This window comes from Dreissena polymorpha, chromosome 5 (assembly GCF_020536995.1).
Source record: "Dreissena polymorpha isolate Duluth1 chromosome 5, UMN_Dpol_1.0, whole genome shotgun sequence".
NCBI lineage: Eukaryota > Metazoa > Mollusca > Bivalvia > Myida > Dreissenidae > Dreissena > Dreissena polymorpha.
In genome coordinates, this window is record NC_068359.1 from 34232464 (window position 1) to 34259849 (window position 27386).

Sequence of the window (27386 nt, forward strand, 5' to 3'; positions counted from 1 at the left end):
TTGCGATATTTAACGAGAAATAACTTCAACAAAACTGGATTTTTTGCTTCCAGGTTGTCAGACATGACGAAAATTGTTATGATACTTTTTCTGACTATCCTACTGGATCACGTGTCCGAGACTTCCGGTGCTCGGGGCATGAACCCCTTTAGCCCGGTAACCTGTTGCCGCATGCGCAAGTGCGTGCAGCGTTACATGGAGTGCGTGGCATTGGGTCGCACCTGCAGGTGCCGGTCAGCGAACGTCCTTGGGTTGCTCGATAAGCCCAGCTTGAGCGACATTGTCCAAGCAGCAAACGACCGTCTTTGAGAACGTGTCGACATTGCCCGAGCAGCAAACGACCGTCTTTGAGAACGTTTCGACATTGCCCGAGCAGCAAACGACCTTCTTTGAAAACGTATCGACTTTGCCCCAGCAACAAACGACCGTCTTAAAGAACGTGACGACTTTGCCCGAGCAGCAAACGACCGTCTTTGAGAAAGTGCATCTGGAATATGTTCTATGTGGTGCTTTGATGTTGTTTTGTAATAAACTGACTTTCAAACAATTATCGATTCTACGTATGGTGTGTTTTATAGCTTTATTTTTAATTTAAAATTTTAAATGCATTAAATTGTTAAGATTTTATCAAATGAAAATAGTATGTATGTATATATGTATAATACTATTCCAATTAAAAATTAAACGTTTTGACCTGGCTTATATATGTTACTTGTTAAAATAATATCTGTAACCGTATTCAAATTTAAAAAGCGCAAGAAATACACATTTTAATAAACTGGAGTGATTACCAGGTCAATTATTCGCTATGTACATGTAGATGCAAAATAAAATGCTGTCCTGTAGTGTTAAATGTTGGGACGAAAAATTGTCGGTTTGAGTAAATACGGTGTCAATCGCGTATTCTTGTACAGCTGTTGTAGCTGTCGACTGTATTCAGACTATATTCTGTATATATTATGCTTTTACAAAGGTTTGCAAATAATCGCCCAAGTACGTTGGTTCCTCAAAATTGTTATTATTTATTATAAGAGTCGTGTTCTGAGAAAACTGGGCTAAATACATGTGCGTAAAGTGTCGTCACAGATTAGCCTGTGCAGTCCGCACAGGCTGATCAGGGACGACCCTTTCCGCTTCTATGGTATTTATTAGTTTCAAGGAAGTCTCTCCTTGCCGGAAAGTTTAGGCGGAAAGTGTCGTCCCAGATTAGCGTGTGCAGACTGCACAGGCTAATCTGGGACGACACTTTACGCACATGCATTAAGCCCAGTTTTCTCAGAACAAGGCTCATAAATCTAACCAACGTTGCCTTCTCGCCGTTCTTTGATGAAGTGAAACCGGAAAAAAACAAGTTTTCTTGTATGATCTGTTGCAGTTCATCGGGTATAACAGAAACGGTCTCATGGTTTCAATTAACTTGTTATGCATGGTTTATAATAATGACCCAAACCCGAGGTAAAATAATATGCGCAGGTTGTATGTATCTTCTTTTCTAAAGTTGTTTTTACGAAATTAGATAAGTGGTAGACATGTAGAACGGACGAACTAGAAATTGCTCAATTTCTCAAATTGTATTTGTCGAAAAAAAAGATCATGTAATAAGTTATGCAAAAATCATTTTATGTCTTATTTCTTGAAATGTTTAAGGATCGGTCCAATGGAATTGGCAAAAAGCAACAAATGGAATGTGATCGAACATCTATTTAACATGAAAAAGAATAACAAATACAGTGTCTAGACACACTTTAAAGCTGTAATATGCAATAAAGATCCGCATTTTTCTGTTATTGACGTAATGGGGAATGATCTTAAAAATAACAAACAGAAGTAAATATCGCCGACGAACATTATGAACATGTTAACGACGAACGAAAGTTATGTTTATTTTCTGGAAAATAATTACAACTTTATTGTAACGTCATGTACATATAAAAATGTAATATTTATGTTTTAGTGTCCGTTTTAGTAAACTGTCCTTACTTCAAAAGACAAAAAATGTTCTTTTATGTATATTATCTCATAAATTGCATACAGTGGGCAATTTAACGTAATTATATAATGCACATTTGTATTATATTATCGTATTGTTGGTTGGCAGTGTTTTTAATTGAACATTTTATTGAGCGATACAAATTAAATACATGAACAAATGTACTCCCAAAAATAAATAATGAGGTATTACATTATTTATTGTAGTACCATGAATGTAACTAGCAGTAACTAAAATATGTAACAAGAGCTTTTATTGTTACTTTTTTTAACATTTTACATTGAAATTAGTAATCGTACCGTTTCACATATAGGAAAAGTTTACTTGTGTAGCTGCAATTGAAATATGTTTTACTCGCGTTTGCGTTATTTATGTTTCATGCAATGATATATGGTTTTTCAATTAATTTCTATATAAAGTTGTTATTTTTATTATTATTATTATTATTATTATTATTATTATTATTATTATTATTATTATTATTATTATTATTATTATTATTGGTGATTTTAATTGTTAGACATTGTAACTATGATCACCTCGTGTCATCCGTTCGAGATGAAGTTTTCAATCAGAGTCCAATCATTTCATCATCAATATTTTAGGCATGTGTGTATTAAAAATTCCACTTGGGCAGTTAAACTTGTTCTGCTATTTCTGTTAAGCATTACTAAATCGTGTCATACGGGATAACAATTGCATGCAGCTTATTGCCTCATAATGCAAGTTTGATTGCATCTATCACAGTGACTGCCGTGTTTGCAATTAGCGACACGTCGTAATCAACTCATCACGTGCTTGATGTACTGCACGGCGCTAATAACGTGTTTGTCACGCGCCATCAATAAACAATGGCGGGCGATCAAAACACATTTAGTGTTTAAGTGGTTTACAAAGTGAGGATGATCGGCCTTTTGAAAGGCCGTTTAATTGTTGCGATTGCTTCAACAATGTGAACTGAAATCAAACTCGCGTACGGAACGAGTTTACAGTTTGCTCGCCGTGTTTTGAGTTCACTCGTTTCTGTCAACGGTTCCAAGTTAAACCGAGTCTGGTATATAAGGTCCACACGGTTCAAGATTGAACTCAAACTTTCAAAGCATTCAGTCGACATCATCATAAGCAAAAGTTCGAGGAAAGTGTTGAAAATCCTGTCTGAAAATGCACGAAAACGTAAGTACCTGTATGCATTTATTAACTGTTTTAAAATGTATTCTATGGAATACATTCACTTTAATCAATATTAATTTTGTTGGAGAAAAAAAATCAATATATGCATTAAGCCACATATTATTCAGTGATTCGACGTATTTTGGCTACAGACACAAATGAAGCGAGCGAGTGCAATAGAAATAAAAATATTACATTTCATTTTTGATTTAATCAGAGGCAAGTGAAAGGACAGAATAGTGTTTTAAAATATTAACACATTTTACAGATTTATATATTGTCATTGATAACTTTAAATGCATCCAATTGGGTTTTTAACAGTTTTCCATTCTGCGGCTGTACTAACGTGAGGCCTATAGTCAATAATCTCAGCATGTATCAATAAGATCACAAACTTTTCTAACGATCGGTAATTTTTTTGTGTGCGCGCTTTATTTTAGTTGTTTGTTGTTGTTTTTTTAATGTTAGACAAGACCAAACAGCTATATGCTGTCATTTTTATACCATTTAAAGAAAATAAAACAGTCTTTATCGTACAAAATGAAGGCTTGGGCAAAATTTAATAGAAAAAAACTTTTCGGTGAAAAAAAACATTCGGGTGCGGGTCAACATGGACTACTTGCGCATTTTTTCCAAGTCATCTATTTTTAGATGTGGCAAATCGACGAACCTCATCAATTTGTTGTGCACCCAAGAGCGTTCGTTGTGCGCTTGTGTAATGTCATTGCTATTCTTAACATTACAGGTGTTCCACACGGGACCTTACAACAGTTTCAGTTTGGACGAGCTGTTTTCAAGGAAGTCATCGACAGCCATACAGAGTCTGACATCACTTCCGGTACTTAACACGCCTGACAAAGAGAACATCCACAAGACATCGACAGGCATTTCTCCCTGCTTGCCCGCAACCGGAAGCGTTTACCACAATGTACCGCGCATGATCAGCGGTTACCAGCCGCAAGTGAAAGGCGATAGTTACGCCGGTGCATCTTCTTCACGTGCGTCTCGATACGCTCCGTACAGCACATCTCACTTCCTGTCGTTCAGACACAAGACTCTCCAAGAAAGTACCGGCTCCAAACGAGGTACAGACGATTTATAACTTACATATTTTTTTACTGACCATACATATACAGTCACTGTGATATTTTTTTTAGATTTGTATATACTTAATTTACTTTATTAACGTAGATTGTTAAAATAAAAATTATTTGGCAATGTGATAATAATTGAAGAGAAAAACAACGTCCATGCATCATACAAATAAACTTTATGTTAGCGATGTGTTTTTTTTCAACGACTTTGTTTATTACATGTAGACGAAAAGGATATTGACGTTCTAGACGACAGTCAGGATAATTTACGAACCAGCGATGTTCCGAACACGACCGACTCCTCGATATCCACTCACGACTCCACCTCCCCAAAGTCGTCTGTCTCCTCGTCATCTCCGGCCAGCAGTGCGCGCACCTCCCCGGAGTCAGTCGCCGAGCCGGTCAAGAGCCCGGAGACTAGCTCCGAGCAGACGATCAAGAAAAAGGCGCGAACCAACTACACGAATGAACAGATTCAGACGTTGCTGAAACTCTTCCACGAGAATCCCTACCCCGAGTCGGAGATGATGGAAAACATTGCCAAGGACTTCGGGGTGCCCGAGAACAAAATCAAGGTGTGTCACATAATCTATTCAGATTTTCATTTTTAATCAGTTACATTCGTGTTCATTGCAATGTGATGCCCATACATTTCGACACGAACTAATTTATTTATTCGGTTAATGATTTTCAATTTTATAAACGTTAAATTGGATAATAGAACGTGATAATGTGTTTATAAATCATTTGATTATATTATAGAGTGAGTGTTGTTGTTGTTGTTTCAGATCTGGTTCCAGAACAAGCGCGCACGGTGGCGCAGGCTTGTCAACGACAACATGAACCACTTCCCTGGGCAGCCGTTCATGCCCGTGTCTCCAATGTTGTCGCCGGTCCACTCATACGGGTCCATGTACGGAAACATGATGTCGTCATCGCCGCAACATCCAGCTTATTTCAACTACCCATGGATGCAGTCAGGCGCGCTAAGTCCGAACAATAGCAACAACAACCAGAAACTTCCGGGGCACTCCCGTCTGCCGCACTCGAACATGACAGCGACCCCTGTGACGTCATTGTATTTTCCACCCATTTCCATGCCGACCAGTATTTCGCCTATGTCGTCTGCAGCGGCATATCCGCTCAGAACGTCACCACAACAAATGATGACGTCACAACAGAGACAATATCAGTACCCACATTTCCTGTATGGATCATAGGGGTACCATGGTGGCCAATAGACATTCCGCTTCGATGTGCTCGTTTTGTTAGATATATATTTTTGTTAGATATATGAATTGTTGACTAGTGGCGTCAAGTATTATTCTTGTTTTAAATAAAATACTTGATCACGTAGTTATTTTATTGACTTTATTTCCATGCGTGGTGTCCGATCACTCAGCATTAATTTGAATAAAATTTGCCGCACTTCTGACGCCAATTGTAGTGTACCGCTACAATTTAGTTGTACCCAGCCTATAGTTTAGACGGTCTTGTCAGGATGGCTACAAAACAACTGCGGTTCAACGTCTTTTATTTGCATATACTAAGAATTAATAATAATGTAATATAAAGTCGACATATTTCTAAAAGCACTCCAATGTAGACGTTAAACACAGATCTTATGAAAAGTATTTCTATATAGCGCAGATAAATTCTTGAGCTTTCTGGAGTTCATAAGATGGATCATTTTTTACTGTACTAAATACTGTAAAATACCAAAAATGTTAAGTTAATTTTAACTTGTAATATAGCTTACCATTTTCAGAATGGAGAAGATCTGACAGTAAGATCTAAATAATTTATAAAAAATCTGATTTGTATGCCGTAAAAAACGGAAATTTTGTGATCATGACAGATGCCAAATGTTGTTTATCCGCGCTATTTATACCTGTCGCTCAGCAACTTAGGATTAGGATTCTGAGCACTAACCAATCAAAATGACTTAGGTATTTCCTCAGCCAATCAAAATGACTTCGGATTACAACAACTTATCAAATGCAGTAGTTCTGCCGCGGCAAATATTCAATAATACATTTTCTTACTAATAATAACCATTTGTTATTAAATATATTGTAATTATAAATATTTCATACAACAATAGACAAATATCAGACCTAAATGAATTTGCCATTTTAACAGAGAGGAAATAGTTCGGCACAAAATATCCGAAACATGCAACTGTCAAAAGGATGCTTAAGTCAAGAATGGCAAGTTTAACAAATATATCAATAATAACTAACGGTTAACAACAATGGATGATAACTTATATTGAAAATAAGCATTTTACTAAAAAATATGCAATGTAAAATCACCCTTATGTTAATATAAATAATAAAATAGCTGCCGAGATGACGCCTTACTTCGTTGCAGACGGATATAGGCAGTTAGTTTTAGCAAATAATTTTGGTTAATGATCCTTTAAATACACCTGCCAAATCATCATCTCAGCTTATATGTGCTTACTTTAAACTATATACCTGATGAAGGAGTGATAGATGAGTGATAATAATAAACAAATGACAATTGTTTTCTTTTGAACTACACAACAATAAACATGGTAGGAGATACTACAATGTATTACAATATACATGCAATTATATCACCTTAGTCTTCACATATAACGTTACAAATGGCGCATATTTCTATGCCAATAGTGATGCAAATTTAGCATTTTTATTTTTTTTTACAATCTTGAGCAGTAATTATTGAAGACCATAATTCATTCTTGCAAGAGATATGAATCTATCTTGTCTAAAAAAAAAAAAAAAAATATTTGTCTTGTCTTGTCTATGAGTAGTACGTGTTTCTAATATCTCGTCCCAAATAATAATCTTGACAAAATACTTAGTAACGTTTATTCACGAACGCTTTTATTTGTATATGCCACGTTTCAGTAGAGATTTAAAACGCGGAGAAAAATACTTCTTTTGATATACTCGTTCTGACTTGACTGATTGTCCTATGTCATGCCAAAACGAAAAGAAAAAAATATTTAAATGACGCTTCAATACTCGTTATGTGGTTTGATTTAGAATTTAAGACAATGCTCGTTGATACCAATACTTTATTATTATTAGCATGTAGTGGCTAATTCTTTCTTAGACTCACACAAAGGGACAGGTACAGTACACTCATGTATAGAGCAAATTAGCTTATGATGCGGGTCATCATCGTAGCGCTGAAACCTGGCTACCGCTTTTTTACCTTAGCGCCAACCTAAATGTGTTATTGTTATTATTTATTATAATTAAGTATTATTATTAATTATAATTAGTATACGTCGATTCTTTTTTTAAAGAGATTTTTATTTTTTAAACTAAGCTTTATCTTTGCAATCAGTGGCATTTGTGTGAAACCTGTATAAAAATTTTGGAGTTTGTAAATCAATGTCATTTTCCTCAAGGATGGTTTGCAAAATCTCACCTCTGTAGACAATTAAAAAAAATAATACATTCGCGTTTGCATTTTTCGTCGCCGTTAAAAAAGGTGAATTTCATGCCCTGTAACTGTTCTATTAAATGCATTCAAAGTTCGAACTGCAGCGGTGCCTTAAGCGCTTTCATTAAAAACAAATACATTCTTTTGCATGTTCGATTGAAGATGCATATCATGGAAAGACTTCATTAATTATTGCTTTTTTAATTTTTATATAGATTCTTTAAATATTCTTAATGAAAACAATTTGTTGTAGCTGTTTAACATGCGAACATAATCTTTCCAAAGACTAAGTAACTTCCGTAACGTTTTATATTGCGTTTGATAGTTGCTTAAACCGAGAGTTTATAATCGTTAAATACTCGTCATTAACTGTATTCATATTTGTTTTTGATCCAGCATTTTAAATCTATTTTGAAAAAAATACACAAGATGGAATATACTCGCGTTAATGTAAGTGCGAGAGGTTTTCAGTGTGCGTTTGGTATGATACAGTGAACTGATTCCACATTGTATCCCATTTCGATAACCAATTAGTCTTCCATTTACTATATTATCCTTATCTTTATTCAGCGATCGATGTTGGGCTTACTCTACAGTAATTAGTCCAGTCAGTATCCCGAGATATGGTCTAAGGCTGGGCGTATGTCAATTATAAGGAGCGCATGATGAGAGCTCGTCGACATCTCTACATCCATAATATCATAGCCAGATGGGGTAATCACATGACAAACAAGATGGCGACGTCCATACAGAGACTGGTATTTTTGGCCGATTTATACCCTTTATTACTTGTATTAATTGTTTAAATGCCGCTCAATTTTCAGCCATATCAGCAAGAAAGTAATTAGCGTCTATTTCGTATTAAAATTCGATTTACAACTCGACTTTTCTCGATGCGACTTTTCTTAGGGAACCTGAGGTCAACTCGCTTAGAATTTTTGCAGCGAGTAAAGTCGAGATAAATAGTGAATATAAATGAGAAATAAACGCAAATGGCATTCTTGCTGATATGGCTGATTTCGCGATTTCAATTATGAAAGCGCGAATGTAAGTCAGTGTTGATGTGTGCATCAACGTGCACAAATTCACGCGAGCAGGCGAATGAGTATGCCATTTAAATTCTCAACTTTTGTGAAATGCTTTAAAGTATACGAATTACTATTATTTCTAACTTGTAAGGCCATATAGTATCAATGCTCACGCCCGTTAATGTTGTTTGAGGTACTGGTGAGATCTGTGCACCCCTCCCCCTGCCCCCCCCCCCAAAAAAAAATAAATAAATATATGAATTTGGCACAAACAAAAACATGCCTATGTGGATTTACGTACTATATCTCATGACTACTACAAAAATAATTTTTAAAAATAGTTAGAAGCAGATTAAAAATTGACCTGACAATTATCGCATATCTTGTTTGTTTGTTGTTGTTTTTTTTTTGCCAGATGTTAATACCGTAATTATTTGCGTACCAAAACCGAGTACTATTTATGAGGATGAGTACCACAAAACCCAAGTATGTCTTGTCCATGGCCTATTCGTGTCCAATTATCCGATGGAAAACCAGTATGTTTACACATTCTACTGGCTAACTGGCAGCTGCATCCATACAAATAGGAATATAACGATTCCATAAGGTATTCATTATACAATATATATGTATTATTTATCTTTAGTTCGTTATTATGTTGTGAAGCCATTTTTATTTTTATGCCCCCTTCGAAGAAGAGGGGGTATATTGTTTTGCTTATGTCGGTCCGTCTGTCTGTCGGTCCGTCCTTCAGGTGGTTTCCGGATGATAACTCAAGAACGCTTAGGCCTAGGATCATGAAACTTCATAGAAACATTGATCATGACTGGCAGATGACCCCTAATAATTGTCAGGTCACTAGGTCAAAGGTCAAGGTGACTCGAAATAGTAAAATGGTTTCCGGATGATTACTCAAGAATGCTTACACCTAGGATCATGAAACTTCAAAGGTTCATTGATCATCACTGGCAGATGACCCCTATTTATTTTCAGGTCACTAGGTCAAAGGTCAAGGTCACAGTGACCCGAAACAGTAAAATGGTTTCCTGATGATAACTCAAGAATAATTAGGCCTGTTCACATTTTGACAAATTTATTATTTTCAAACAAAATTGTCATAGATTACAAAAATGTACTAATTATTTTTAAAACAAGCTAAAAAGCCTTTTTGACGAAATAAAAATGTTAAAATAATTGGTTCATTTATGGACAATCATCATTCGAAATTCTGAAATCAGATTTCAAAAGTACCAAAATGAGTTAACAAGTCCCTTTTAGATATTTAACGAGATAACTTCAACGAAACTGGATTTTTGCTTCCAGGTTATTAGACATGGCGAAAGGTTTTATGCTACTTCTTCTGATAGTCTCGACTATCCTACTGGATCACGTGTCCGAGACTTCCGGCGCTCGGGACATGCACCCCTTTAGCCCGGTAAGCTGTTGCCGCATGCGCAGGTGTGGGCAGCGTTACATGGAGTGCGTGACATTGGGTCGCACCTGCAGGTGCCGGTCAGCGAACGTCCTTGGGTTACTCGCTAAGCCCAGCTCGAGCGACATTGCCCAAGCAGCAAACGACCGTCTTTGAGAACGTGCCGACATTGCCCGAGCAACAAACGACCGTCTTTGAGAACGTGCCGACATTGCCCGAGCAGCAAACGACCGTCTATTTGAACGTACATCTGGAATATGTTTTATGTGGTGCTTTGTTGTTGTTTTGTAATAAACTGACTTTCAAACAATTATCGACTCGACGAATAGTGTGTTTTTTCTGCTTTATTTTAAATTCAAAATTCTAAAGCCATTTAATTGTTCAGATTTTTATCAAATCAAAATAGTATATATGTTTAAATCTATTCCAATTAAAAATGAAACGTTTTTACCTGGCTTGTATATTTTACTTGTAAAAACAATATCTGTAACCGTATTCAAATTTAAAAAGCACAAGGAATTAAAAAATATATATAATAAATTGGAGTAATGACCATGTCAATTATTCGCTCTGTATATGTAGATGCGAAATAAAATTCTGTCTAGCGTCGTGTAGTGTTATTTGTTGGGACGGAAAATTGTCCGTTTGAGTAAATACGGGCTCAATCGCGTATTCATGTTCAGTTGTTGTATCTGCCGACTGTATTCAGACTGTAAACTATTCTGTATATATTATGCTTTTACAAACGTTTGCAAGTAATCGCCCAAGTACGTTGGTTTCTCAAAATTGCTATTATAAGTCTAACCAATGTTACCTTCTCGGCGTTCTTGGATGAAGTGAAACTGAAAAAAGCAAGTTTTCGTGTATGATCTATTACAGTTCATCGGTATAACAGGAACCATGGAAACAGTCTAATTGTTTACCCATGGATACAATTAACTTGTTATGCCTGGTCAATAATTATCCAAACCCGAGGTCAAATTTAATTCGCAGGTTGTATTATCTTCGGTTCTATAGTTATTTTATCAAAAACAGATTAATAATAAATATGTAGAACTTGCGAATTAGAAAATATCAATTTTAAAAATTGTTTATTTCTTCAAAAACACGGATCATAAGATAAGTACTGTAAATGTATTTTTATGTCATGTTCCGTGAAATTTCGAAGAAGCGGTCAAATGGAATTGGCGGAAAGCAACACATGGATTGTGATCGAACAATTACATATATTTTACATGACTTAGAATAACAAAGACATTGTCTAGACAAAGCTATAATATGCAATAAAGACCCGCATATTAATGTTCTTGACATTATGGGTAAGAACCATATAAATAACAAACAGAAGTACCTATCGCCGACAAATATTATAAACATGTTCACGTCGAACGAAATTTGTGTCTATTTGCTGGAAAACAACTATAATTACAAACTGAATGTAACATCATGTAAACCGAAAAAAAATGTTTTAGTTTTTTGAGTAAACATATTACTATTATTATTATTATTATTATTATTATTATTATTATTATTATTATTATTATTATTATTATTATTTTTATTATTATCATCATCATCTTCTTCTTCTTCTTCTTCTTCTTCTTCTTCTTCTTCTTCTTCTTCTTCTTCTTCTTCTTCTTCTTCTTCTTCTTCTTCTTCTTCATCATCATCATCATCATCATCATCATTATTATTATTATTATTATTATTATTATTATTATTATTATTATTATTATTATTATTATTATTATTATATTACTATTATTACTATTATTATTATTATTATTATTATTGGTGATTTTAATTTTTAGAAAATGTAACTATGATCACCGCGTGTCATCCGTTCGAGATGACGTTTTCAATCAGAGCCCAATCATTTCATCATCAATATCTTAGGCATTTGTATATAAAAATTCAACTTGGGCAGTTAAATTTGCGCTGCTATTTCTGTTAAGCATTACTAAATCGTGTCATGCGGGAAAACAATTGCATGCAGCGTATTGCCTCATAATGCAAGTTTGATTGCATCCATCACAGTGACGGTCATGTTTGCAATTAGTGACACGTTGTAATCAACTCATCACGTGCTCGATGTACTGCACGGCGCTAATAACGTGTTTGTCACGCGTAATCAATAAACAATGGCGGGCGATCAAAACACATTTAGTGTTTGAGTGGTTTACAAAGTGAGGATGATCGGCCCTTTGAAATGCCGTTCAATTGATGCGATTGCTTCAACAATGTGAACTGAAATCAAACTCGCGTACGGAACGAGTTTACAGTTTGCTCGCCGTGTTTTGAGTTCACTCGATTCTGTCAACCCGAGTTCCTAGTTAACCCGAGTCTCGTATATAAGGTCCGCACGGTTCCAGATTGAACTCAAACTTTCAAAGCATTCAGTCGACATCATTACAAGCAATAGTTCGAAGAAAGTGTTCAAAATCCTTTATGAAAATGCACGAAAACGTAAGTACCTGTATGCATTTATTAACCGCTTAAACAAGTATCGTATTCAATATATTTACTTTCAAATTTAATCAAAGTTAATTCTGTTGGAGAAGAACAACACAAGCAAATCGATGTATGCATAAAGTAACAAACTAATAATTTATTCGAGGATTGTTGGGCCACACACAAAATTAAAGTTAGCGAGCGCAATAGAAATTAAAAAAAGACAGAATATTGTTTTCCAATATTAACACATTTTAAACTTTATATATTGTCATTGATAACTTTTAATGCATCCAATTGGGTTTTTAACAGTTTTCCATCCTGCGGCTGTACTAACTTGAGGCCTATAGTCAATAATCTCAGCATGTATCAATAAGATCACAAACTTTTCTAACGATCGGTACGCTTTTGTGCGCTTTATTTTAGTTGTTTGTTTTTCATATAAGACACGACTTAACAGCTATATGCTGCCATTTTATACCATTTAACGAAAATGAAACAGTCTTTATCGTAAAAAATGAAGGCTTGGACAAAATTTAATAGAAAAAAGCTTTTCGGTGAAAAGACATTCGGGGGAAAATGGACTACGTGCGCTATTGTTTTTTCCCAATCAACTATTTTAGGTGTGGCAAAGCGACGAACATCTTATCAATTTGTTGTGCACCCAATAGCGTTCGTTGTGCGCTTGTGTAAGGTCATTGCTATTCTTAACATTACAGGTGTTCCACACGGGACCTTACAACAGTTTCAGTTTGGACGAGTTGTTTTCAAGGAAGTCATCGACAGCCATACAAAGTCTGATATCACTTCCGGTACTTAACACGTCAGACAAAGAGAACATCCACAATACAACGACAGACATTTCTCCCTGCTTGCCCGCAACCGAAAGCGTTTACCACAATGTACCGCGCATGCTCAACGGGTACCAGCCGCAAGTGAAAGGCGATAGTAACGCCGGTGCATCTTCTTTACGTGCGTCTCGATACGCTCCGTACAGCACATCTCACTTCCTGTCGTTCAGACACAAGACTCTCCAAGAAAGTACCGGCTCCAAACGAGGTACACTCGATTGTTAAATTACATATTTTTGTACTGACCATACATATACAGTCACTGTGATATTATATATATATTTATATTTATATATTTAGTTGTTTTTCTTTTATGAACGAAGACTGTTTAAAATAAAAAAAATACTTGGCAATGTGATAATAATTGGAAAAAAACGTCCATGCATCATTAGAATTAACTTTATGTTAGCGATGTGGTTTTTTTTCAACGACTTTGTTTATTACCTGTAGACGAAAAGAATATTGACGTCCTAGACGACAGTCAAGATAATTTACGAACCAGCGATGTCCCAAACACGACCGACTCCTCGATATCCACTCACGACTCCACCTCCCCAAAGTCGTCTGCTTCCTTGTCATCTCCGGCTAGCAGCGCGCGCGCTTCACCGGAGTCAGTCACAGAGCCGGTAACCAGCCCGGAAACCAGCTCCGAGCAGACGACCAAGAAAAAGGCGCGAACCAACTACACGAATGAACAGATTCAGACGTTGCTGAAACTCTTCCACGAGAATCCCTACCCCGAGTCGGAGATGATGGAAAACATTGCCAAGGACTTCGGGGTGCCCGAGAACAAAATCAAGGTGTGTTACATAATCTATAATTCAGTTTTAATCAGTTACATTCGTGTTCATTGTAATATGATTGCCCATACATTTCGACACGAACTAATTTATTTATTCGGTTAATGATTTTCAATTTTATCAACGTAACATTTGATTATAGAACATGATAATATGTTTATAAATCATTCGATTATATTATAGTGTGAGTGTTGTTGTTTTTTCAGATCTGGTTCCAGAACAAGCGCGCACGGTGGCGCAGGCGAGTCAACGACAACATGAACCACTTCCCTGGGCAGCCGTTCATGCCCGTGTCTCCAATGTTGTCGCCGGTCCACTCATACGGGTCCATGTACGGCAACATGATGTCGTCATCGCCGCAACATCCAGCTTATTTCAACTACCCATGGATGCAGTCAGGCGCGCTAAGTCCGAACAATAGCAACAACAACCAGCCACTTCCGGGGCACTCCCGTCTGCCGCACACGAACATGACAGCGACGCCTGTGACGTCCACGTATTTCCCACCCGTTTCCATGCCGACCAGTATTTCGCATATGTCGTCTGCAACGGCATATCCGCTCAGAACGTCACCACAACAAATGATGACGTCACAACAGAGACAATATCAGTACCCACATTTCCTGTACGGATCACAGGGGTACCATGGTGGCCAATAGACATTCCGCTTCGATGTGCTTGTTTTGTTAGATATATATTTGTTGCGGTTTCAAAACGCGTATGTATGAGCCCCGTTCTTGGAAAACTGGACCTAACGCATTTTCGTAAGGTATCGTCACATATTAGCCTGCGCAGAGGTTAACAAGAATATGTTTTCCGCCTAAATTGGTTATTCATTAAGAATAAACTTCCTTAACACAAACATATCCGGAAAAAGGAAAGCGGACTAAACAGGCCAATCTGGGACGACACTTTATGTGCACGACCAAGGCCAGTTTTCCCAGATCACGCTTCGTATGTACATACATAGTGATGATACGTTCAGTTTGTACAGATAATTTCAGAATTGTTTGTTAATTTAACAATTAATACTCTTTATGAACTGTTTATAAAATTGGTAGCCTCTATTAATTGTATAATACATATATTATAATAATATTCTAATGATATAAAGAAATAAATCTGTATACTTTCAATTGGTTGAGTATATTGTGTTCTTTTGTACTTATGATAATGTGTTAATTAATATCGTCACTGTTTTAAGCACGTATGTCACTTTATAATGTTTAAAAGCGCAAATCAGGACTGAATATACTTTCTTGTAGTTGTTTAACTCCATTTTAAACAAGTTACGATTCGAATAAATCGCCTTGATCTTAATGTATGTAAGGATTTTTTACCATACATCCATGTGCAAGTGCTGACAACCTACTAGGCTATCTTCATTGACTCACAATAAAATGAGAGCGAACATATTGTGTGATCTGTCCTGTAAAGAATTTAATTGAATTGAATTGTAAAATAGTTTTCGCCATTTTAGCCTGAAAACACACAAACTGACATAAATAAACAACCATTGAGAGCACAGGGTGATTAGACGGTGATTTTCGGCGTTTTTGTATTAAGTTTAAATAGTGTCGCATAATAAGAGCTAATACGCGGAATAAATGGAGAGCTTCACAGAATTTACACAAACATGAATTTTCTTATTTGAATCCAACCGACCTTATAGAAAGATTCATATGAACGCAATGGAATATTTCTTTAGTATCTAAGCAATATCAATATAAATCTATGATTTATTAGGCATTTGAACATAATTAATTGTCTTCGAAAACTGCTCCGCATCTCCTATACAGAGCACAAGACTTACGAGTACGTCCACAAGAGCCCTACTGGCGACCGTCAAACTACGATAGTCGTCTTGCTTTGGAGGGAGGTAGATGGCTGTGTACACCTTACATGCAATGCAACATACATCATTTTTGGTTACAACATAACCCCCATTAACTCATGTGGTGGTGGCATGCCGCATTCCATGCATTTTCAAACGGACCGAAACATGAGACGTCCATGGCTTGAAGTATGTGGCTACAATGGGGCGGAAGAACAAATAGAATTATGTGATTTGATTTTGCCCATTCAATTATACCAATTGAGACATAGCTTTTATGACCGCCATACAAGATTAGGATGTGGTTGTTAGCATCACGTGTTGGTAGTAAAGGTTCAAGATGGTATTTTATGTAATGTGAAAATATGTCGGTATTGGACCAGCCAGAATTAGACACTGTCCCATATTTGTTTCTTACTTCGGCGAAAACTGGTGACACCAGGATATATTTGCACATATTATACATTATGCTTCTTCTAAGTGTAATGCCAATTTACTTAGGTATATTACAAAATTCATCTAACAGGGCCAATAAAATAATAAATGCCCCTTTTCAGTGTTATTGCCCGAAAAGCTCTAGTGGTATGTAACCATTGCAGCAAATGCCACAACGAAAATATTTCCGGCTGTATGAACATTTCCTGATTTCGGATGTCCTTAAAGCCGGACACCGCCAATTTATAAAGTTACTTGTATTTGTGATCAGCATAGGGCATTATTGATCGATTAAAAGGCCGGTCTCAGTTACAAATGTAAAGCTTCCACAGAAGTTTTTCAAATTCACGTTCATCATATGTGTTATTACTTCTAACTTCTTTTGAAAAATTAACTTTTTATCAAAGGTTCTATCATATTCTTCGGACAGTACCTCGATCCGGACAACCAGAATGTTTCTTAACCAGGGCTTGACACTAATTTTTTTTACCTATTGACCCAAAGGACCACCAGCATTCAGAAATTACTGTTCCTCCAAGATTTCAAGTGGTCCGACAATTTCTATGTTATTTTACCTAAATTTTAACTTACTTTCCGAACTATCCACAATGTATTGTGCATAAAAAGAACACTATAGTATTAGTTTTTAGGGTTTTTTTAAGCAGAGGTTCAACCACCCCCGGAATAAAATTCCACATCGCGAAAAGTTGTAATCTTGAAAATACACAAGTTTACTCTCTGGCAATATCAAAACATTATCCTGTGCCCTCCAGTGTAAATTCTCACAGTAAACAAAGTATATTTTGATGGTTCTAGGATCGATAAAATGCTGATTATTGCTGCTTTTTCAAAATGATGAATACCATTTTGTTCAATTCTCTTTCCGAAAGCTTCTAATTTTATGTAAATTTGTGTATAGAATAGATCAGGGCGAAGTCAGGAGACATTTGCGGAATGCAAATCAATTTTTTGATCCGACAATAGGTTTTTGTCATCCGGGCATCTAGAAAATTGGAATTTCCAATATGTTGCTATTTTTATCCCAGTCTCGAGTCGGCCCATAAAATAATTATGAAATTATCGGTTTATTATGAACTTATAAAGTTGTTTTATTGATGAAAACGGCTTTCCACCAGTATTTCACAATAAGCTGGCCAGGATTTTTAACTGGTCCGTCGGATCAACCAAATTTCTAGTTTCACTGGTCCTCCCTATTTTTTACTGACCCCGGGTCAACGGACCACTGTTATTGTCAAGCCCTGTTAACCAATAGTATACTTAAAGCCTGCGACTAATTGAACGGTATTTAATGACAGAAATGAACGTCTTATTGTAGCATTATTCAGTGGTCATTGCTTTATTAACAGTCCCTGTACTTTACATAAAAATACGTAGTCGAGTATGCGGTATCGGTTTTTAGCTCATCTATTATTTGAAAAAAAATTATGAGCTATTGTCATCACCTTGGCGTTGGCTTCCAGTTAAGTTTTGCGTTTAGATCCACTTTTCTCAGAAAGAATCAATGCTATTGCATTCAAACTTGGTACACTTACTTACTATCATGAGAGGACTGGGCAGGCAAAGTTAGATAACTCTGGCATGCAATTTGACAGAATTATGTGCCCTTTTTATACTTAGAAAATTGAAAATTTTGGTTAAGTTTTGCGTTTAGGTCCACTTTTCTCAGAAAGTATCAATGCTATTGCATTCAAACTTGGTACACTTACTTACTACCATGAGGGGACTGGGCAGGCAAAGTAAGATAACTCTGGCGTGCATTTTAATATAATTATGTGCCCTTTAATACTTAGAAAATTGAAAATTTTGATTAAGTTTTGTGTTAAGGTCCATTTTATTCCGTAAGTATCAAAGCTATTGCTTTCATACTTGCAACACTCACTAACTATCATAAGGGGACTGTGCAGGCAAAGTAATGTAACTCTGACTGGCATTTTTACAGAATTATGGGCCCTTTTTATACTGAGAAAATTGAAAATTTGGTTAAGTTTTGTGTTTAGGTCCACTTTATTCCTACAGTATCAAAGCTATTGCTTTCATACTTGCAACACTTATTAACTATCATAAGGGGACTGTGCAGGCAAAGCTATGTCACTCTGACTGGCATTTGGACGGAATTATGGGCCCTTTATACTTAGAAAATTGAAAATTTGGTTAAGTTTTGTGTTTTGGTCCACTTTACCCCTAAAGTATCATAGATATTGCTTTCATACTTGGAACACTCGCAAACTATCATAAGGGTACAGTAAAAGGACAAGTTGCATAACTCTGGTTGTCATTTTTACGGAATTATGGCCCTTTTTTGACTTAGTAACTTTGAATATATGGTTAAATTTTGTGTTTCGATCCACTTTACTTCTTAACTATCAAGGCTATTGCTTTCAAACTTCAATTACTTTCATGCTATCATGAGGTTACTGTACCTGGCAAGTTGAATTTTACCTTGACCTTTGAATGACCTTGACTCTCAAGGTCAAATTATTAAATTTTGCTAAAATTGCCATAACTTCTTTATTTACGATTAGATTTGATTGATACTTTGACAAAACTACTCTTACCTGACATACCACAAAAGACTCCACCCAAACCATCCCCTGTGCCCTCCGAATCCCCCCCCTATTTTTTTTTTTTTTTTTTTTTTTTAAGATCATCTCACAAATGACCACCACACCCTCACACTATACCCCCCCCCCCCCCACCCCACCCCCTCCCCAAATTATTTTTTTTGGAAACGGTTAAAAAAACAAATATTTATTTTTATTATTTTATGTTTGAAATACCGTCCAACCATAGCACCCAAGAATCCCCCCCCCCCTCCCCCCTCAACCCACCCGAATCGCCCCCCCCCCCCTTATTTTTTTTTTTTTAAGATCATCTCATAAATGACCACCACACCCTCACACTATACCCCCCCCCCCACCCACCCCCAAATTTCATTTTTTAAACGGTTAAAAAACACAAATATTTATTTTTATTATTTTATGTTTGAAATACTGTCCAACCATCGCACCCAAGAATCTCCCCCCCCCCCCCCCCCAACCCCACCCTCCCGATTTTTTTTTTTTTGTGCATTTTTTTTCGCATTTTTGGAAAATAATGTAATAAATGTCCACACCCCCACTCTATACACCCCTCTTCACTCCACCCTCCCTCCTTTGTGATTGAAAATGAGAGTCCCTTCACCTTAAAAAAGAAAATAGATGAGCGGTCTGCACCCGCAAGGCGGTGCTCTTGTTTATTCATCCATACAACCATGGACTGTTTTTTTATGTTTATTTTTATTTTTATTAATGTGTCGCATTTGCCATTGCGCTTTCAACTTTTGTAGTCTGGCCTGCGCTAACCGTGATCTAGGTGATGAAGACGTCTTTGAAGCTGATTTGACACTGTCCCATCGAACTTTGGGCACAATCATAAGCGATAGTATTGCCCATCTCAATTGCAAATATCTATTGTTAAACTCCTCAAAATTATTTAAATAAGTAGCAAAACTGTCTTATGTATCACTCCTTTTCATCAGGTTGGCAGCATTTAACAACTTCGACATGCACGACCCGGAATTTCCCGAAAAGTCCATTAAGTTTTTCATTAAGCGCCATCATTGACCCAGCATTTTTCTGTGAACTCATCTGTAATTCAAATTCTCTGTTCGTTTTCATAAGTTGTGTCTGATGCGCTGATCTGCTGCGATTCAGTTTCACTTTCAGATAATCCTCCGACCCCATTTTTGCGTGAAGTTTATCGCAAATTTTAACAGTCTCTGTCCTTTACATAAAAAACGGAGTCAAGTATGCGGTATCGGTTACGTTATTTATTCATCCATACAACCCTGGCTACCTATTCTCAGCAAGAGAGTATTTAACATAACTTGAAAATACAATCAAAATCTTCCAAATATAGAACCATGTTTAATATGACGTCACGCCAAACTGGACGCGGAAAAATGAATGACGTGAACGTCTTTTAAAGCTTTAATAATATGATAATAGGTGCTAACTAATTAATGGGAAAATTAATGGGATGAAACGTATTTTTTTAAACTACTTGCATACACCATGATTTGAACAAAGGACTTTAGTGAACTAAAATATAACAGTGTATAACATTCAATCTCAAGAAATTGATGGCATATTTTTTTTAATTTGCACATAATTAAAGTACTTGAATGACAAATTCTCAATGCAGAGCATCATTCACACTTTAAAATTTATTATTCTATATTAAATTTCATGGATTATCCATGTAGGAAATAAAATAAAAATCTTGGTCAGGGTTGTTATTTCACTTATTTGAATACAAATGTATATATTGTATACTTTTTTGAGTAATTTGTGAAGACACTTATAAGATTTTCATTTTTCTTTTCCAGATAAGTCATTGTTACTGAAGTGACAGAATCAGTTGTTCCTAAATGACACTAGACAGTGAGTAGACAAAGCAAAATGAATCTTTTAGCAGTCTCAAAGCAGTTTTTGAATGGAATGGGTATACAAGTTCCTGATGACTGGCTGCAAGCTTGTGTGGAATGGATCGTTGAAGAGAATCAGGTTAGTTTATTAATGTGTTAGCAACCAATGCGAAAGACGCAAAAATCTTGTCGGACACGAGGTCCGATAACTTTTAAAATTTGTCGGACCTCGCCAGATTTTATCGGACCTCGTTTTTCGTCCGTGCCGAGACAAGTATGTTTCGCCGTTTTATTAAAAGTTGTTAAATTTTAAATGCCGCTCACTTTCCAGCCATATCATGATATCAGTAAGAAAGTGATTAGCGTTTATTTTGTATTAATATTAGTTTCATATCTCGACTTGACTCGCTACGAATTTTATTCGCGGGAGCTGTAATTTTGTGATCCAGCTAAGAAATTCCGTAGCAAGTAAAGTCGATATATAGAGCGAATATTAGTACGAATTAAACGCTAATCAAACTTTAATCAAAAATGAAGCGATTACAAATTTACAAAAAATAAAGGTACTACAAGAACGTTTAACAATATGAAAACGGAATCACCTGATCAAAAAGTTATCCACGTTTTCGCGATCGTTGACACAGCCACTTCTACTTCTTCATCAAATCTTGACACGGGACAGGCAACGGTCGTGTGGTTCCCCGCTTTCTATTTACGATCATCACAATGCTCGAAACCAGTAAAATTTAATTCAACCATGATGTCATTGATGCGTCGCCTACGTCACGAAACAATGTGCAATATTTAACTGGTTCTAAGAATCGCGCTTGGAGTTTGTTACGTCACCAGCAAAGACAGCCAGTTCGACTGGTTGGAAAATTGATTTTAAAGTTAAATAATCTATCGAAGTAAAATAAACATGAATTAGACCTTTTTTTAATATTCCTAGTTTCGTGTTCATTTTTAATCAAAGTTTTACATATTGTTTTTTTTTTTTTTCTTGTCGGACACGAGGTCCGACAATTTGGGAAATATTATCGGACCTCGTCGAATTTTATCGGATTTGTCCGAGGTCCGATGTCTTTCGCATTGGTTGGTGTTAGGTATTATTTACTCAAGTTGTTCAAGGGTACCTTATGGAACTGTTGGTTGCCATAACAAGGTCAGCACAGTTTCAGGTATAATTTTCACATTATAACTTAAGTGGTGCCCGAGTTCAAATAAGGCTTGAGCAGAAAAGAACTTGATGCTTTTTTGTGAAATCATTTTCAACTTGATTGCTTTTGTTACTATTGAGGAAGATGTATGCTCCTTATTAAAAACTGAATCCTTGAATAAGCACATAAGCTATGAAGTTGTAGTGAAAATCTGATGAATGTAGTATACATTATAATTTAATCAACACTGATACAATGATCATACCCACCATGTGAAAGTAAGTCATGTTGAGACAGTAACTTGCAAACTGGTTGTGCAATATGCAATCATAACAATGTTTTTTCATCATTTTGGTAATGGGGCCAGGGCCCTTTGGGCTGGAAAAAATCTCATAGTTTTGACTTAAATTAGTAAATATTATTTGTGTTATTAGCTCACCTGAGCACAACGTGCTCATGGTGAGCTTTTGTGATCGCCTTTTGTCCGTCTTGCTTTGTGCAGTGTTAACATTTGCCTTGATAACTCTCTAGAGGCCACATTTATTGTCCAATCTTCATGAAATTTGGTCGGAAGATTGGTCTCAATGATATCTTGGATGAGTTCGAAAATGGTTACGTTTGCTTGAAAAACATGGCTGCCAAGGGGCAGGGCATTTTTCCATACACATGTACTAGTATATGGCAACCCATGCGAAAGACAATCAAATCATACCGGACATGAGGTCCGATAACTTTTAAAATGTACCAGACCTCACCCCATTTGACTGGACTTTATTCTGCTTTAAACAAACAATAAAAATACAGTGAATAGTGTTTTTTTATCGTTATGACGTTCTCACTGTTTTACAATTCTAAAAACAATAAAATAACAATTAAATTTATGCCCGTTTAGTCAGCACTTCCGGCCGTAAACTACGCCAAAAATCGGCAGTATTACGTCCTTTTAACAAATGGCGGAAGGCACTCGGACGTCCGATAATCCGCACTCATATTGTTGTCTAATATCGAATAATAGTCACATTACACAGCCATGTATGCTGACAAAGATGCACCACGAAAACTTCTAGGGTAACTTTGCAGTCTAAATAGAAGTATATTTCATCATGTCCATTTTTAGAACTGAATAACACATGATGCCATGTAAAGCCTGTGTTTTAATAAGAGTGCGAAATTTTTGCTGACAGAGATGAGTTCCTCGCACAGAAAAGGTTAAAGCGTGAGTGTCAAAACAGACCATGTGCCTTAACTATATCGTGCAACTCGGTACATGTAGTATTTTAAAATGAAAAAACACATCAGCATTAATGTACACAATGAGATATCATTTACACACTGAAACTATACACAGAATACGTAAATTTATGAATAATAATTAAAGTCGCTCATTGATTGGTCGTAATAACCAAATATGACCAGTGAATATGAATATGCTCGCACATTTAATGGGATCATTCCTACTTAACATGTGTAAATCAAGTGACGCAAATTGCGTCACTTGATTTACGCATGTTAAGTGGGAATGATCCCATCCAAAAATTCACTTTTCATAAGCGCTTGCATAAAATGGCAGACGTTTGTGTTTATAAAGTTCTTTACATCAGCATCAATACTGGTCATATTTTGGTTTTGAACGTTGAAATCGATATTTGTTCATATTCTAGTTTCGTTTTCATTGTTTTACCAAAACACACAATTTATTTATGGTCGGACACAAGGTCCGACAATGTCGGGAATAATACAGGACCTCAGCAAATTTTATCGGCAATGTCCGAGGTCCAATGTCTTTCGCATGGGTTGATATGGCTATAGTAAAATCTTGTTAACACTCTAGAGGCCACATTTATTGTCTGATCTTCATGAAACTTGGTCAGAAGATTCATCACAATAATATCTTAGACAAGTTCGAAAATGATGCCGGTTTATTGAAAAACATGGCCGCCAGGGTGCGGGCATTTTTCCTTATATGGCTATAGTAAAACCTTGTTAACACTCTAGAGGCCACATTAATTTTCCGATCTTCATGAAACTTGGTCAGAAGATTTGTCCCAATGATATCTTGGATGAGTTTGCTTGAAAAACATAGCAGTCAAGGGACGGGGCATTTTTCCGTACATACAATGTAGGGCTATTAATGGCTGTAGTGAAATCTTGTTAACACATTTGAGGCCTAATTTATAGTCCGATCTTCATGAAACTCTGTCAGATGATTCATCCCAATAATACATATATCTTGGACGAGTTTGAAAATGATGCCGGTTGGTTGAAAAACATGGCCACCTCGGGGGCGGGGCATTTTTCCTAATATGGCTATAGTAAAACCCTGTTAACACTCTAGAGGTCACATTTATTTTCCGATCATCATGAAACTTGGTCAGAAGATTTGTCCCAATGATATCTTGGATAAGTTCGAAAATGGTTTTGGTTGCTTTAAAAACATGGCCACCAGGGGCGGGGCATTTTTCCTTATATGGCTATAGTAAAACCTTGTTAACACTCTAGAGGCCACATTTATTGTCCAATCTTCATGAAATTTGGTCACAAGATTGGTCTCAATGATATCTTTTATGAGTTTGAAAATAATTATGTTTGCTTGAAAAACATGGCTTCCAAGGGGCGGGATATTTTTCCTTATATGGCTATTGTACATGTAAAATCTTGTTAACACTTTAAAGACCACATTTACTGTCCGATCTTCATGAAACTTGGTCAGAAGATTCATCCCGCTAATATCTTGGACGAGTTCAAAAATGATGTGGGTTGGTTGAAAAACATGGCTAATATGGCTATACAGAAACCTTGTTAACACTCTAAAGGCCACATTTATTTTCCGATCTTCATGAAACTTGGTCAGAAGATTTGTCCCAATAATATCTTGTTATCTCAGGTGAGCGACTTTGGGCCTTTCAGGCCCTCTTGTTTTTGCTTGCAGTTGATTTGAAATGTAGAATACACTTGTTTATAACATATAACATTATATTTGCTTTTTGTTCAACTCATAGAGCTTAATTTGGTGGATGAACAGAATATTTCAATAATAAAAAAGTATATTTTTGAGAAACATTCACTCAGGAATATTAGGAAGTTATTTTGGAAATTATATATGCTTACCTGAATGAGCTGGTTGAAGTTCCACTCTTAATTGATTAGTTTCAGAGAACTTGTGTAATTTTGTAGATGTATCCGTAATATACAGTCATGATTACAAAAAAAAGTTCGCCAATTTTTTTTCCACCAGTTTTCTTACAGTGTAAGCACTGTCAGCGCTAGCCTCCGACACAATATCGTCAAGATTTAGTTTCACTATATTTTCCGCTTCTGATTTTGTGTTGCTCGCAGTTAAATAACTAAAATTGAGTTTTTTTGTGCCTGGGATACGATATATTCCTTTTTACGGCCTCGTGGTTTCAACATTTTCACAACAATAACACGTGGTTACATAGACGCTTTCTTCCGTACATATTATTGTGCTGAAGGTAATACTGAAAGCGCTTGGACAAAGCAGAAAGAATGCGGGTATTTGGGAGTTTGGACCAGGGTATTTCCGGGACAGATGAACCGGTATTCGTTACGCAAAGGAAAAATACCATATGCGTAATAGGCAATTTCAATTGGGTTTCGGTACGCATGGTTTTATTTTTCTATGCGTAACCGACAATTTTACATTGGGTACTTACACACATGCGCACCTTATCTGTAGCTCTGAATTCTGGTCTAATTTGACTTAAAAAAAACGCTGCATAATAACACATTATTTTCCCTTTCTTATGTCAATAGGGCAGAGTGTTGAATGGGGAGCAGATCAGCTCTCAGGTCTATGAGCAGTGGTTGCTAAGCGACCTTCATGAGCTGGAGACTTCCTGTCTGCCTGAAGAATGTAAGAGTGCCACTAAATATGAACTGAAGGGGGTGTACGCACTTCAGGTATGCATGCTATGAACTAATTTCTTTTGCAATTACTTGAGCCTTGCTCTGGGAAAACGGGGCTTAATGCGTGTGGTTGAAGTGGTGTCCCAGATTAGCCTGTGCAGTCCACACAGGATTTCTGGGGACAACACTGGGCAGCTTTTTTGGTCATTTCCGTTTATTGAAAATATCTTTCTTAGCAAAATCCCAGTTGTGAAAGAAAGTTTCTTCCCAGATTATCATGTGCAGACTGCACATGCTAATCTGGTTACAACACTTTAAGCACATGCATGAAGTTCCATTTTTCCAGAGTCAGACTTGAATGTTTATTATCATCCGCCAAAGGCGGAGGGGTATAGCATGAGGATTTTCCATCCGTCTGTCAGTTCGTCTGTCTATCACAAAATTTATTTTTGGCAGGGGATATCAATTCAATGAATGTGCTTGTACGTTTCTAAAGCTTTAACTGGTAATTATACCCCCACAAACGAAGTTTAGGGGGTTATATAGGAGTGAACTTGTCTGTCAGTTGGTCGGTCTTTCGGTCGGTCCGTGTCCGCTCTCTAATTCAAGTAGTTTTCATCCGATCTTCACCAAACTTAGTCAAAATTTGTATTTAGATGATGTCTAGGCCAAAATCGAACATGGGCCTTGCTGGGTCAAAAACTAGATCACGGGGTGTGTTTTAAACATTCAGCATGTTGTCCGCTCTCCAATTCAAGTACTTTTCATCTAATCTTCACCAAACTTGGTCAGAAGTTTTATCCAGATGATCTCTAGGCCAAGTTTGAACATGGGCCATGCCGGGCCAAAAACTAGGTCACGGGGTCACTTAGTGCGTTTTTAACACTCAGCATGGTTTCCGCTCTCTAATTCAAGTAGTTTTTATCCGATCTTCACCAAACTTGGTCAGAAGTTTTATTTAGATGATCTTACGGCCAAGTTGGTCAAAAACTAGGTCACGGGGTCACTTAGTGCGTTTCAAACATTGAGCATGGTGTCCACTGTTTTTCACGAAGACAACATGATTAATATTCTGTGTCAATGCGGCATTTGGGGGTATTCGTCACGTCTTTGACAAAGCTCTAGTTTTGATTTGCAATACTGCTCTGATGCTTTTAATGTTTACAAGTTATTGTTCATTGACTCTTTTATTCCTTTGCTCTGTTACTGATTTATTTGCCCAAAATTACAGCCTCTTACAGGCTGTTTCCCAATGGTAAAATGTAACTTTTTTTCCCCCAAAGATCTGATCAAAATTTCCTAAAAATGCAAATTTGTCCAATAAACTCACTAATTAGTTTATTGAGTTTATTATACAGTGCTTTGCAGCGCTTTTATAATAGAGCATTTTACAAAAATAAGTGTTGTAAG

At 36.5% G+C, this 27386-nt stretch overlaps 2 protein-coding genes across 4 annotated transcripts in view; both read left to right on the forward strand.

Moving 5' to 3' along the window:
• The window catches only part of LOC127832453 (pituitary homeobox 1-like), a 173171-nt gene extending 158206 nt beyond the window's left edge, over positions 1-14965 (forward strand). Inside the window, exons 1-5 of one of the 2 annotated variants that reach the window (XM_052357928.1) lie at positions 9197-9330; positions 10047-10158; positions 13326-13665; positions 13908-14257; positions 14464-14965. In XM_052357928.1, the coding sequence (XP_052213888.1) occupies positions 10057-10158; positions 13326-13665; positions 13908-14257; positions 14464-14916 (1245 nt within the window). In that variant the 5' untranslated portion in view covers positions 9197-9330; positions 10047-10056 and the 3' untranslated portion in view covers positions 14917-14965. Of the gene's footprint in view, positions 1-9196; positions 9331-10046; positions 10159-13325; positions 13666-13907; positions 14258-14463 lie in introns of those variants that run through there. The other variant, XM_052357929.1, reaches the window with a different exon arrangement.
• A 1767-nt stretch (positions 14966-16732) lies between these two features.
• The window catches only part of LOC127832451 (recQ-mediated genome instability protein 1-like), a 45296-nt gene continuing 34642 nt past the window's right edge, over positions 16733-27386 (forward strand). Inside the window, exons 1-3 of one of the 2 annotated variants that reach the window (XM_052357923.1) lie at positions 16733-16843; positions 20914-21091; positions 25884-26030. In XM_052357923.1, the coding sequence (XP_052213883.1) occupies positions 20987-21091; positions 25884-26030 (252 nt within the window). In that variant the 5' untranslated portion in view covers positions 16733-16843; positions 20914-20986. Of the gene's footprint in view, positions 16844-17669; positions 17829-20913; positions 21092-25883; positions 26031-27386 lie in introns of those variants that run through there. The other variant, XM_052357922.1, reaches the window with a different exon arrangement.